This window comes from Vespa mandarinia, chromosome 20 (genome assembly GCF_050613455.1).
Source record: "Vespa mandarinia isolate Hongniang chromosome 20, ASM5061345v1, whole genome shotgun sequence".
Taxonomy (NCBI): Eukaryota; Metazoa; Arthropoda; class Insecta; order Hymenoptera; family Vespidae; genus Vespa; species Vespa mandarinia.
The window spans coordinates 212,859-225,902 of record NC_140829.1 but is presented as its reverse complement, the minus strand read 5'-3'; the positions used below and the strand labels follow the sequence as shown (position 1 = coordinate 225,902).

Sequence of the window (13,044 nt, the reverse complement as noted above, 5' to 3'; positions counted from 1 at the left end):
AAATTTTAAAGGCATTAAATAAATTTTCCGTTTCTTGCCTTTCCTGAGTAATTATGAATAAGGACTTGTTCTCATATATTGTTCCATTTAATGTGTCATAAAGTTACACCATAAATTCTAGGATACGTTTGGGAACGAATAAAATGAAAGTTTTCAACGAGCAATGGGTGTTAATAGTTTGATTTATTTCTGTCAAGTTGGGAAATCGGTTCCTTAAGTTCGTATACCTGTCGTGACATCGCCAGCGGTCGAAATTAAATATACAAGTATTTCTTTTGTGTTAATAAGCGCAGACTTTGTGATATGGACAACGGTCTGTACATTATGTTTATTATATAGTACGAAACACATTGTTCCTCGTTCTCGCGCGCACTTGCATTCTCGTACGTACAGATACACACGCGCGCACACATACACACGCGGGAACACACACGTTCGGACGAGCGTGCGCGCACGCACACACACACACACACACACACACCCACGTTACGCATACTCTCGTTATACGATCGATACTAAAAACACGATCTTCCTTTCTACTGATACAATATATCGATAAAAATAGTAACCGATAAAAAAAAATCATTGTTTTATTAACAATACGTCGTAAGCGTTTACAAGATAAATTTCTATACTCTGTTCGTTCGAAGAAATCGGATTGAACCAACCAGTTCGTTTTAGAACTTTACCGACTTCTCTCTTCCCACTCCCGACTTTGTCATAAACTCAATTACTTTCGTGAGTTAGATTCTCGACCATTCCGAAACAACATTCCTCGTATCTTTTTTTTTTCCACTTGGTTCACTCCAAAACTCAGTCATTTCGTTATATAATATTAGTATATACCCGGCAGCGAGATGTTTCCGACAGATTAATTAGCGACAGATTAACTATGAACTTTCGTAGACGGGCATTCGAATTCTTCTATGGCGTCTTATGCAACAATAAAATATTCGATAAATGACTCAACAAAACATTCCGCAACGTCAGTAATTTGCCTTCGAATATTTCGCTTTATTACGATGATGATCAATCGAATACCCAAGTCTACGCGAGAGAGAGAGAGAGAGAGAGAGAGAGAGAGAGAGAGAGAGGTAAATTCGCTTTAATATTACACAATAGATACCCCTCTTTCCAACGGAACACGCAAACTTTTCAATCTAAATGAAAAGTTCTGCCAATGTAACGAAATGCAGCTTTTAATTACGTACTCGAATAAGTAAGTGACTACGACGATATCGGAGAGGCAGTCGATAACTCAAACAATTTTTCGATAAATATGAGATAAAGGGAAAATAATTGTAACCTTGTCACTCGTACAACATACTTTCCTCCGAGCTTCGTTATCGAACACACGATAATCAAACTTTCCTCGTTTTGATTTTTCCTCGAATAAAATATATGAGCGAATTTTTATGAATATTCTTTGATTTTCCCTATCCGTCAAACCTTTTTAAATGTTTGTACGAACTTACAATTACATTTGATTTCATTGGAGGTACGTGAGAAAGCATTTCGCACTTTGAAAGACATGATATATGCTTACATATACAAATATAATAATAATAATAATAATAATAATAATAATAATAATAATAATAATAATAATGATAATAATAATGATAACAATATAAATAGTAATTTGATATTTCTCTTTCTCTCTCTCTCTCTCTCTCTCTCTCTCTCTCTCTCTCTTCCTCTTTCTTCGCCTCTCGTTCTTTTCTTCTTTGCTACGTGAGCGCTTTCTTCACGCGTTTATAAATAAAAAAAAAGAGAGAGAGAGACGCACGCATTAAGATATCTTCAGTTACCCGGCTTGAACGTGGTATACTGCGGCGGCTTCTCGATCTTGCTAGGATGCTTCAACGTCGCTAAGCGATCTGGTTTGAGAAACAGCTGCTCCCCCTGCACAATGTTTATCTCAGAGAGAAGTGTGGAAAGAGATAGGTGTGGAAACGATGCAACTTAGTTAAGGACGCATAGTGCAGCATTTGTATATGTCTGTTTGCGTGTGCGTGTGCATATATTTATGTATGTACACAGGCAGGAGAAATACTTTTCTACGGTTCATTAAGCTCGGTCTTTTCGGTGACTAAAAACGAGCCAACGATTCGCTCGCGCGAATTTCGCGTCAGGCATTTATATATTATACATATGTAAATATATATGTAAGTTTGTGTGCGTAAGATCGCTACCAATTGAACGTTATCTTTCGTTCCTTGCTTTCTACGTACGAACGTGTCGGATAGGATCGATGATATCATATCGGATATGATATAAAGAATTTTTCTTCGATGAAAAATGCCAATGCACAAGCACTTGCGTGATACGTGCGCGTACACGCGTGTGTGGTTGCGATTATGCCTCTATCGAAGGACATTTTTTCATGATAAACTTTCAAGACCACACACACACACACACACATACACACACACACACACAGATATACGCACTTACACGAGATTAAAGCTTTCTTAATGTTGCCTCGTACGCATTACACGATGCTACTTTATAATATTCATACGATGCACTCGATGAGAACGCTCTGCGAATTCCTCACCGCTACTATTTTCATTAGCTAACAGACGATGATACCAACGATCGATCCTCTATGATATAAACTATTATTTTCATTTGCTTATTAAGAATCATGGTAACAATGCTGATGGACTACGCTTGCTGGTGCGTCATACTCAAGGTTCGGGGTTGGGTGAAGTGGATGGAAAAAGTGCGTCGTATTATCGAAGATTCTCTGTACATACATTTCGTAGGATTAGAATATACAAAGTGCAAGTTTCCAAGGACATGCACGTTGATCAATAAATATATAGATATACGTATGTATGTACGTGTTATTTCGACTGTTTGAGTTTCTTTTTTTTTTTGTTTTTTTGTTTTTTTTTTTTTTTTCTTTCTTTTCTTTTCTTTGTTTTCTTTTCTTTCGTCAAATAATTGTCTATATTATTCTAAATGCACGGATTCGTGAAAAAGCGCAGATTACTAATGCCGTCAAATAAATCCAAGTAGGAACAATATTACATATGAATTATTCAAAACAAACTGTATCTATATCTATATTCAGACTTTCATTTATATCGGACGTTATAATATTTACAATATTTCGAGCAACGATCAAATTATCGCTCAACACGCATTTAAATAATAAACACGCGTTTAAGTAATAAACAAGTATCTCTCGCGCTCTTAAAAAATTGGACTCACGTACAATTATTAAGTTAGGATCAAAATTCTTCAGATTTTTTCAAACGTCATGCTTGTTAACGAGCGAGAGAAAAAGTTTAATAAATATTGGAGTACTCGACAAACCGCAGACGTAATGAAATTTCTGCGAGTGTTCGTTAATCGATGACACAAACGTCGAATTAGCCATTTTGACGATAACGAGCTTGAAACAACTTTAATATTCATATATGTGTGTATATATATATATAAATTTTTTTTTTTATAATCATCACATATATTCTCACAACCGTATATCAACTAGTTGGTTTTTATTACGTTTTCGTTTTTTCTTTATTCTTATCATTTTATTTCCTTTTAATACTTTGATCCACCTAATTTAAATTCAGCCAAGTCAGTCTTTCGTTCTTGAATCCCGCAAGACTCGTGGCTGCAAACGAAAACGGTACTTTCTGGATGGGCGAGGAAAGAAAGAAGCAATGGAATATAAATTAGTTGAACGAAAACAGCTTCTATAATAACATTGTTAATGCGGAGGTAAACATTTAAGCGTGCTAAACACGTAAAGTACAATATATCGTGTGGCATTGATCAGAAAGGAGTACAGGCCAACTATAGTTTCTACTAAAAGCATGCGTCTGATGAATTTTACCAATTGTATAAAACCGTCATCGATTATGAATCGCGAGAAAAAAGAGAGAGAGAGGGAGAGAGAGAGAGAGAGAGAGAGAGAGAGAGAGAGAGAGAGAGAGAGAGAGAGAGAGAGAGAGAGAGAGAGAGAGAGAGAGAGAGAGAGAGAGAGAGAGAAAAGAGATAAAAATGCAGTTGACTAGTCGCGTAAAGATGTCAGACAATATCGCAGAGATCCTTTGAGACATCGAACCTCTCGTAAAAATCGAGCAGAAAAGTGCTCTTTCTTGTTCAGCATCTAATTTACTCCATTTCATTTTCTTTTGATCGAAACAATGAATTCTTTCGTAGCTCGACCCAGCATAGATTCATTTTTGTTTTTTTTCCATTAACAAGAGTGGAAATAATGAGGTCTTTGTCTCAAACTATGTTTTTATATAGACATTCAACATCGATTTAAAGAAAAAGCTATGTTAGAGAAAGCAATGCTAAAGAAACTTTAGCACGTTGTTCGTATACCAAACGAATCACGCCATAGTTGATATTTATGTTCATGTATCGTAACAAATAGAAATAACACGAATACAGGAGAATCGGTGATACGTTTCGACTTGTATACCCTATTCTCATAAATATTTTTCTCTATCTCGAATAATCTAACGATTACGGTTTGACCTAGTTGCGTGATTCGCTCTGTATTTTATTTAAATAACTATAAAGTGCATCGAATCGTCTACTCTAATACGTTTCGTAGTTCAAATACGAGACTTTGTTTCGTCTTTTTGCCGTTATTTTATGAGAAACTTTCAGACCATCCTGAGAAATGAATTGTATTTTTTTTTTTTTTTTTTTTTCTAAAAAAGCGTTTTAATATGCTAAAGCCGATAGAGAGGGAGGGAGGGAGAGGGAGAGAGAGAGAGAGAGAGAGAGAGAGAGAGAGAAAGAGAGAGAGAGAGAGAGAGAGAATGACACGAGCATAACACAGGGAATAGTTACGTCATTTTGTACGAACAAAGATAAAAAAAATTATTTTGCAATAACATATAAATGGATTTTTTCTATTTGTTCGTTCGACGGAAATTAGCTCTCTTCGGTTTCCAACAGGATTTTCAAGATATTCCGCACGCATTTCTAAAGCAGACACACGGAACTTTCATAGACATTCGTATTTCTCGATCGTTGTTCGTACACTTAAAATCTCCCTTGTAACGAGAATTTGCCGTCGAATAGATGCAAAACGTCATTTTGAATGGTATGTTTTGGTGTTGTTCCATCGACAACGACTAAGTAGTTGCTCTGCCACCGATCGTACTATAATTAATTTTGTTATGTCTTATATTCGTGCAACTCGCTCTGACCTGTAAGTACTGTGGTCCATGTGGTTGCATGTGATGGCGATGCCTCTCATAATGTTGTTGAGGATGTTGCGGATCGTGCTGGTAGCACTCTTGCGGATATTGCTGCGACGGGACGGGCTTCAGAACGTGATTGGCTCGTTTCTCGGGAACAAATTGCTGACCCGTGCGTTCCATCGTATCGACGGTCAAACGCGGATCCTCTATTAGGGTGTTGGAAGCTTTGGTACTAAAAGTTGGAGAAAATTCGATCGGTTAAACGATACATAACATATAGATATTTTAATAAAAGATCTAAAAAATAACTAACGTTACATAAATTTTATCTTCGAATATTTACAATGCGGAACGAGTTATAGTAATCTTAATGGTAACCTTATAATACCTTTAGTCTTGTCTCCTTCAATTTCTGATTGATGCACGATATTTCATTTAATATGTTAAAATATGTTAAAACGAGTAAACTTAATCGTAGTTATATATTTCACGTGATCGAAAACGTACATTCATGAATGAGATATGCAACTTGTAATAGAGTATATCGCGCGTAGAGACGCATGTATATCTTTGCCATTCGATACAATTTTCATTAAAATTTCTCGCTCGCACGTTTCCGCATACGTTTTGCGTACAACGCAAGGAAATGTAACGTGCTTACCAATGTACTTGCTGCAACGCCGGAGCTGTATTTCTGGCTGTGCAACATCTATCGGATCGTAGGAAACAAACGAATCCCATTATCAATACCGAGAGCACGGTGAAACCCGCGACGGCTCCGATAACGAGTGGAATCTGAATCATAGGAAATGTTCAAGGTGCAAAGCGTTGTCTACGTTCACAACTACGTTCTTTTCTTTTTTACCTTTACGAAAAAGTATTGAAAAGGTAGTTGCATTAATCGCAAAGGAAGGATTGAAAATACGTTAAAGCGACCTTTCTTTCGTTCGACGAACGATCGAGGAACGTCTTTGTTCTTCGATGGTTCGCGATTTAATAACAATTAATCGTACGTAATAAATGACTTTTGCCAAAATAAATTGACTTTTGGCAAAAGTCTGAATTAATACGTGTCACATATTCGAGAATTAACAACGTACCGTGAATAATAATTACCTGGCCTGGTTCGTCGACCCTTAACATTAAAGCTCTGCGGTCGCTTCCACGATCATTCTCTACGATAACATGATATAGTCTTTGATCCTCCTTAACCGTACTGGTAAGTTCCAAAATCGCTACGTAACAGTCTTCGGACGTCAGTGGCTCTAAATCCAGAGCACGATAACGAGCTTCTAAAACCTCGCCTGTGGATAAAACGTATCGCGCGCATCAATGGGAAATCAAATGTTTGAGAAAATAAATCTCAGGAACAAAGTTTACCGACCAATTCTGGCTAAAATAATGTACGTACGATTGTGCGTTGAACATTTTACCCAGCTCTGGCTCGGTCAGGTAGGATATATTTTGGATACGGACCGCCGATTTATAATCGAAATAATAAGCGTTAAACTTTAAACGCAAGAAACGATTATAATAAATATTATCAAGAAAAGACGATTCTTTAAAAAGTTCAATAATAAACGAAGACTGAAACGAGAAGAAATAGATAATACGTGATATACGGTACATTAGGTAAAAAAAGAAATTAGGCAAACGAAAGATTGGAATAATTGAAAAGAGGGTAGATCGAAGTAGAAAGCTGTCTAACCGGCGTAGAGTCTGATGTCGCCCCATTCCCATGCAACGAGACGAGGCTTTGGATTGGAACAGAGTCTGATCTCTAATCTCGCCGGGCTGCCTTCCGTCGCTGCTACGACGAACTTCTCCGTGATCGCTGGCTTCACCACCTACGAGACGATCGAACGTAAAGTGCTTTTCAAATTTCCGATATTCGAATGTCGAGATAGCAAACCAGGCGGAAGGAGAACGAGGTGCGTTTCTCGACTTGCGTCGACCGAATCGTTCGTTAAACGTATAGATAGATATAAACGGCATTCCTTGGCGTTTTTAAATTTCCCTAAAGAAAATTTACTCTTGCGTCGACCCTAGTTATTTTTCTTACTGTAATTAGTACGATCGCCATTACTGCCTACGCACGTACGTAATATCGTTGTCTTATTTAGTTTCACATTGGTATTCAGAGAGGCAACTCGAAAAATGGAAGAAAAAAACAGGGAAACGTAAAAATAAGAGAGAGAGAGAGAGAGAGAGAGAGAGAGAGAGAGAGAGAGAGAGAGAGAGAGAGAGAAGAAAAAAAGAAAGAAAAACGAGCGGAATTGGTTTGAATGAAATATAGGTTTATATGTATGACTGACCCTGTTGAATTTTAGCGTTGCAACGCATCGATTGAATATTAAATGAAGCGGAAATCGAAGCTTTGCCTAGGCAGCGATCCGTATAAAGTTGACTGCATGCGAATGTCCGATGAATTTAGCAATAGAAAGTATAATCTAACTAGCCAGTTTTCTTTTCTCCTTTAATCTGTCGTTCGAGTCTCGGGGTATTAATAGGGTATTTTAATGGTTAATTGGGAAAAAGAAAACTATCGAACTTATTTTATGCGAAACCTTTTGCTTCGATGCATGTCACGTAGGATCGATACGTCACACGATACAGTCATTTTCTACCAGACCTTGAGGGTACACGCTTCGGTGAAATTAGAATTGATAGTCCCCTCGGTGCAACGGGGCAACATCAACGTGTACTTCTGCTGCGTGCGTATATATCTTACCCTGGGTGCACCAACCACTTGCAAAGACACTGGGTCGCTTTTAACCTCCCTGACGTGTCCATTGATCTTGTTCGAGGCTAGACATATGTACTGGCCTTGTTGCTCGTAAGTCACGTTCGTGAGGATCAATCTTTGACCGGTTCCACATTCTATTGGCATTCGATTGTCGGGGAAGATTTGGGCCCATCTAAATTCAAAAAATGTATGTGTCATCGATTTAAATCTATCATCGATCTAGAATCGTCTTATTCGATCAAAAACAAAAAAGAAAAGCAGGCGAACATAGTAAGTCGCGAAAGGAGCGATTAGAGAGAGAGAGAGAGAGAGGAGAGAGAGAGAGAGAGAGAGCTAATTAACATAAATCATACGTAGTCTCACCTGTATTCAGCCGGTGGCATTGCGTCGGCGTGACACTCGAACGATGCACCGGAATAAAGCAGTGCCGTAGTCAACCATTCCGGGCCGACCGAGCTGATAGTCGGTGGATCTGCGTCGAAAGCGATCGATCCTTTGATATCTTATTCATGAGTAACAAAACAAGCGCCGTTCTCTCGAGCATACGATGCTCGTTGTCACGGCAAACGGTCTACACCGTTTGCATTTGAGAGACCACGAATCGTGCTTTTAAAACATCTCCCCGAATCCAACGGACTCCATTAGTAGTTTTGTTTAAACATTAGATAAGGAAAGGACTATTAAGGCGTGGTATATAAATACGTGAAAAATAAAAATTGTAAGGTAATAGAGAAAGAGATACGAAGTAAAAAGATGGTAGCGTAATTCAGTGGAGCTCCTTCTCGTTTATAAAGCACAATAAGCTCTCTCCTTTATGTACCAAAATGGCGAACATTATTTACTTTCGAAGGTTATAGCGCGAACCACTCAAGAGCTTCCTCGTGGAAGATGCCGCCGCCGCCGCCGCCGCCGCCGCGTTATCGTAAAGGAAACGAACGTAAGCGACGGTACGAGTGCGGTTGATTAAGTTTCGCCATTAATAACGTCCCGAGTAAGAACGATCGATGCCTAGTAGTTAGTCATTTTTCTTTCTACTTTTATTTATCCAGCTATTTTTGTAGAAAAAGAAGGAAAAGAAGAAAAGAATAACGAGAAAACGTGCTCACAATTTACAGACACTTGTACCCTGACAGGGCTACTTTCACCCTCAGTGTTGGTTGCTTCGCAGATGTACTCGGCCGCATGGTTTCTATAAACTGGCGAGAACAAAAGAGTCTCCCCGATGCTGGCGATATCGGTGACGCTAAGACTCTTCGTACGCCTCCAAATTATCGAAGCCGGTGGATTTGCATCGGCCAGACACCTTATTTCTAATTTATCTCGTCCTTCTTCCAACTGACCGTTTGGCACGCCCACCAATCGTGTTTCCGGTGCGTCTAAATAAACAACAAGTTTCATTAGTCCAACTGTTTTTATATAAGGAACACAAATTTAAGAAGGGAAGAGTATTCTTAACGATCAAATTGATAACAATGCATAAGAAAATTGTTTGATAAAACAAGATGTATCAACGATATCATCTCCTTTTAACGCGACCTGCTACGACTGTGACATTAATCGATAGACGAGCGAGCTTCTTTCGTTCCCGTTTTAGTGAAGCTTGGTATTTTAATAGAGATACAAAGCATCGCGTTCCCAATCGCTCCATTATTCGCGGCGACGATTACAATTTCCGATCGGTCAGGCAAACGCGTTAATGAAACTTGTGACCGACTTCTGGGAGAAACGTCATCGTCCCAGATATACGCTCTGACGGGTTCGCGAGAGTCTCGGTCAAACCGGAAATGAAAGATGTCCGTTCCTTGCTTCGTCTAAGGATCCTTATATTATAGGTGTACGTCCGGGTACTTACTAGGGTAAGTATTTACGTCGTCGAGAGGGATACAACTATTATTAATTGATTCTTTAAAAGTTTGCAAAAATTTTCAAAGAGAGATCGAGGAAAAGATAAAAAATAAGAGATATAAAAATCGAATCACGATTTTCATTTGGATGCGCATACCTACCACGCAGCTGTTCATTTCACGTAACAATGATTTCGAAATACGCGCGAATGGACACCCGCTGACCCATTCACAATTTCTGCTGCGTTCTCTCTCCGCTTCTCTTTCTCTCTCTCTCTCTCTCTCTCTCTCTCTCTCTCTCTCTCTATTAACCTCCTTCCTCTTTTACCATAGCCATGGTCCATAAACGTATTCTCGTATATTGACTCTCGTGCGTTCGTTCGAATACGTATATGCGCGCCTGTCGCATTCGCGACAGAATGATTATGATTCATAAGATAAAAAAGTTTTCTCTCATGGCCATTTTTAATTATAATATATCGATATTTGATTTTTAACAAATTCCAGAGAGAAATCGTAGAAATGTGCATTAGGAAAATATGAAGATAAAATAATCAGAATTGATTTCGTTATTTCCGCCGTAAAGGTTAGTAGGGAAATTTATTTAAACGCGTTGCGTTGTTTCACAACGTTGTTTCGGTAACGAAGTATCGATCGATCGAAAAATCTTTTATTCAATCGTAGCTACCGTGAAAAATCTCGGAAACTAAAACGCTATTACCATACCGACCGATTCAAAGTTTACTCAAGAACGACTACGAAATATGGACGAGTGAAAGCTTGCTGAAGTTTTTCGCCCCAGATGCGATCTCGAAAACTGCACCCACGGCATACACATCGAGAGGTTCTAGTGTGCTGACCAGCACCGGAAGTATAAATGATTTCCGAATGTCAAAGACTCCCCGCTAGACAATTATAACTTAATATCTTTCTTAATCTAACAGGTAAATTCTTAGCTGAAATCCACTGGAACGGGTCCCGCGTTGTTTTTCGAAGCGATACACAATTTCTTGCATAAGAAAATCCATCGAATAAATTTTCGATACGTCGGAATCGAAGACGTTATTGAAATGAAAGGAATACATGAATAATCGATTCGTTTTCTTTAACTACGACGGAAAACGGAATAAAATTCACCGCGATACTGTCTCACGTTGAATTCATCACTTAGATTTCATCGATTAATCAAAAGGCTCGAAAGATATTTTATTAAGACCACGCAGAGTTTATAATATATTCTATTATATCCTATGCATGATGTAAATGTCAAAGGAAAAGTATAAAATTAAGTGAGAAAAGTAAAATAATAAAAGAGGACTTAATCGAGATACATCATATCGCTTTTTCTCTTGGTAGCAAAATGATTTTGATCGGCAGAGCGAAGATTCGTTTTACACGAACTAATCGTAGCTCACGGTATTATTGCTTTTCCTCGATAGAAAACCGTCCATTCTCACGGTTCTTCGTTTCGCCCATATATGTATCGTAAGTTTACTACGTATAGTATAGCGGTGTAAAGTCGTTTGAAGCATCGACAAAGAACGACTAGCCAGAAATACGCGCGAATGAACACCCGTTGACCCATTCGAATCAGCTGCATCCTTTCCCTTCCTTCTCTCTCGCGTTTTTACACTTTTTCTCCCTTTCTCCATCTCCCTCTAACTCTGACACTCGCTCGGTGAGCACCTGAAATGACGCTGTGGGTGACGAGAGACACGCGACACATATAAGCGGCCTTGCCCGCGCCCGCGCCCGTGCATACAAATACCTATACTCGTTGAATTCTCGATCGAAGTACCATCGGCACGGAATATATCTGTGCTTTGAGGCAAACTTTTCAATTTGCTCTAAAAAGTCCCGCTCGGCTAATGCTCGTAATCAATATAAGCGTACGTAGCCTTCCTCCTCGCGTACATATAGATGTACTTATACTATAGCTCGAGTTATGGCGAGATAAGTCGAATTTTCTCTTGTTCCGTTGTCAAAACGTTGAGGATCTTTTTTATATCTACGGAAGAATTTCAAACAGCGGAATGGATTGCGATCGAAAAACTGCGAGATCGGCCGAATTTTTTTTTACGACCCATGCGAAGTAATTGGAGATCGCTTAGTTCTTTTTAAAGAAGAAAATGTCGATTCGCTTGACTTGGAGAATTTGGAACGGAGGTCATCTAAAACGAATTAATAGCGACTCGATTGTTCGACTTTGCATTGGAATCGATTCCTGCCGATTAGTCGCGAAAGAAAGAGAACAACGATTTCGATGACGCGGCTAAAATTCGCGCGCGCGCTTTGATGGGGAGGAAAAAGGGAGAAGATTTTTCTCCTTGCGCGTGGCAGCATTTCGAGTTTCATTATACATATGTATTATAATACCAAAGGCCAAGAAATCATGACGCACGTTGTCGTGCTGACGATGAGAACGAAGGTACTGCATACGTCACGTACTTCCTCCTCCTTCTTTCCTCTTTTTCCTTCATTATGCATTCTCTATGGCTGCCGTGGTCGTATAGAAAAGAAGGAAAAATTGAAAAGGGAGATAGAGAAAGATAAAAAACCCCGAGCTTAATCTCGCGCCGCTGACCACGGTGCACATTATTTCTAAGACTTCATCGCATTTAAAATAAACGCGACCAAGCGCGTACGAATTATGAAATCTATACGAAAAATGTATATTTTTCTTTTGGTCTAGTCCGATTTCGTTGTATAAACGAACTAATTAAAGTACGTCCCTGAGAATTGCATGTTTCGAAGAAATCCTATTTTGTTCGGTCCTACCTCATATTCATTCCTAATAATTTCCTAATAAAAAGGATGCGAAAATATTTTCTCCTTTCATCGATACTTAATTGTCATTTTATGAGCCCGATCGGAGAGTGCGATAAAGAAAAAAAAAATATAGGGGCAAATATCATCGAGTTACGATCGGTATCGATCTAAATTCGATCGTGACTATATTTGGATTGACTTGAAATACGCGTATATTATTCAACGTATCTAAAGGATTATACGTAATATTTGAAAAAGAAATCGAAGAAAATCCTAGAGAAAGGAAAGAACGACGAATTTAATCCTACCGATCTTTCGTTTTCTTTCGTTTAACAAGATTAACCCCCTTTTCGCTTTATCCATTTACCAACGAACGACGGCATTGTCCCCATATTCGTTCTTCCACGGCACACCCTGTTAACGTGATTTACGATTATGCTAAAATTTACATTCATTCCACGGAGACGTAAAGCGCAACAGGGGAACGTTTTACGCTCGAGTG

The 13,044-nt window shown here is 38.7% G+C and overlaps 1 protein-coding gene across 6 annotated transcripts in view; it reads right to left on the bottom strand.

Annotated features, from left to right (window-relative positions):
* Positions 1–170: 170 nt before the first annotated feature.
* Positions 171–13,044, bottom strand: part of LOC118448342 (kin of IRRE-like protein 3) — an 87,177-nt gene continuing 74,303 nt past the window's right edge. For 4 of the 6 annotated variants that reach the window (XM_085662979.1, XM_035881484.2, XM_085662978.1 and 1 more), the window contains 8 exons: positions 9,036–9,305; positions 8,293–8,401; positions 7,915–8,101; positions 6,892–7,030; positions 6,300–6,487; positions 5,845–5,978; positions 5,190–5,415; positions 171–1,905 (listed from right to left, as the gene is read on the bottom strand). In XM_085662979.1, the coding sequence (XP_085519105.1) occupies positions 1,804–1,905; positions 5,190–5,415; positions 5,845–5,978; positions 6,300–6,487; positions 6,892–7,030; positions 7,915–8,101; positions 8,293–8,401; positions 9,036–9,305 (1,355 nt within the window). In that variant the 3' untranslated portion in view covers positions 171–1,803. Of the gene's footprint in view, positions 3,632–5,189; positions 5,416–5,844; positions 5,979–6,283; positions 6,488–6,891; positions 7,031–7,914; positions 8,102–8,292; positions 8,402–9,035; positions 9,306–13,044 lie in introns of those variants that run through there. The other 2 variants (XM_035881486.2, XM_085662982.1) reach the window with 2 other exon arrangements.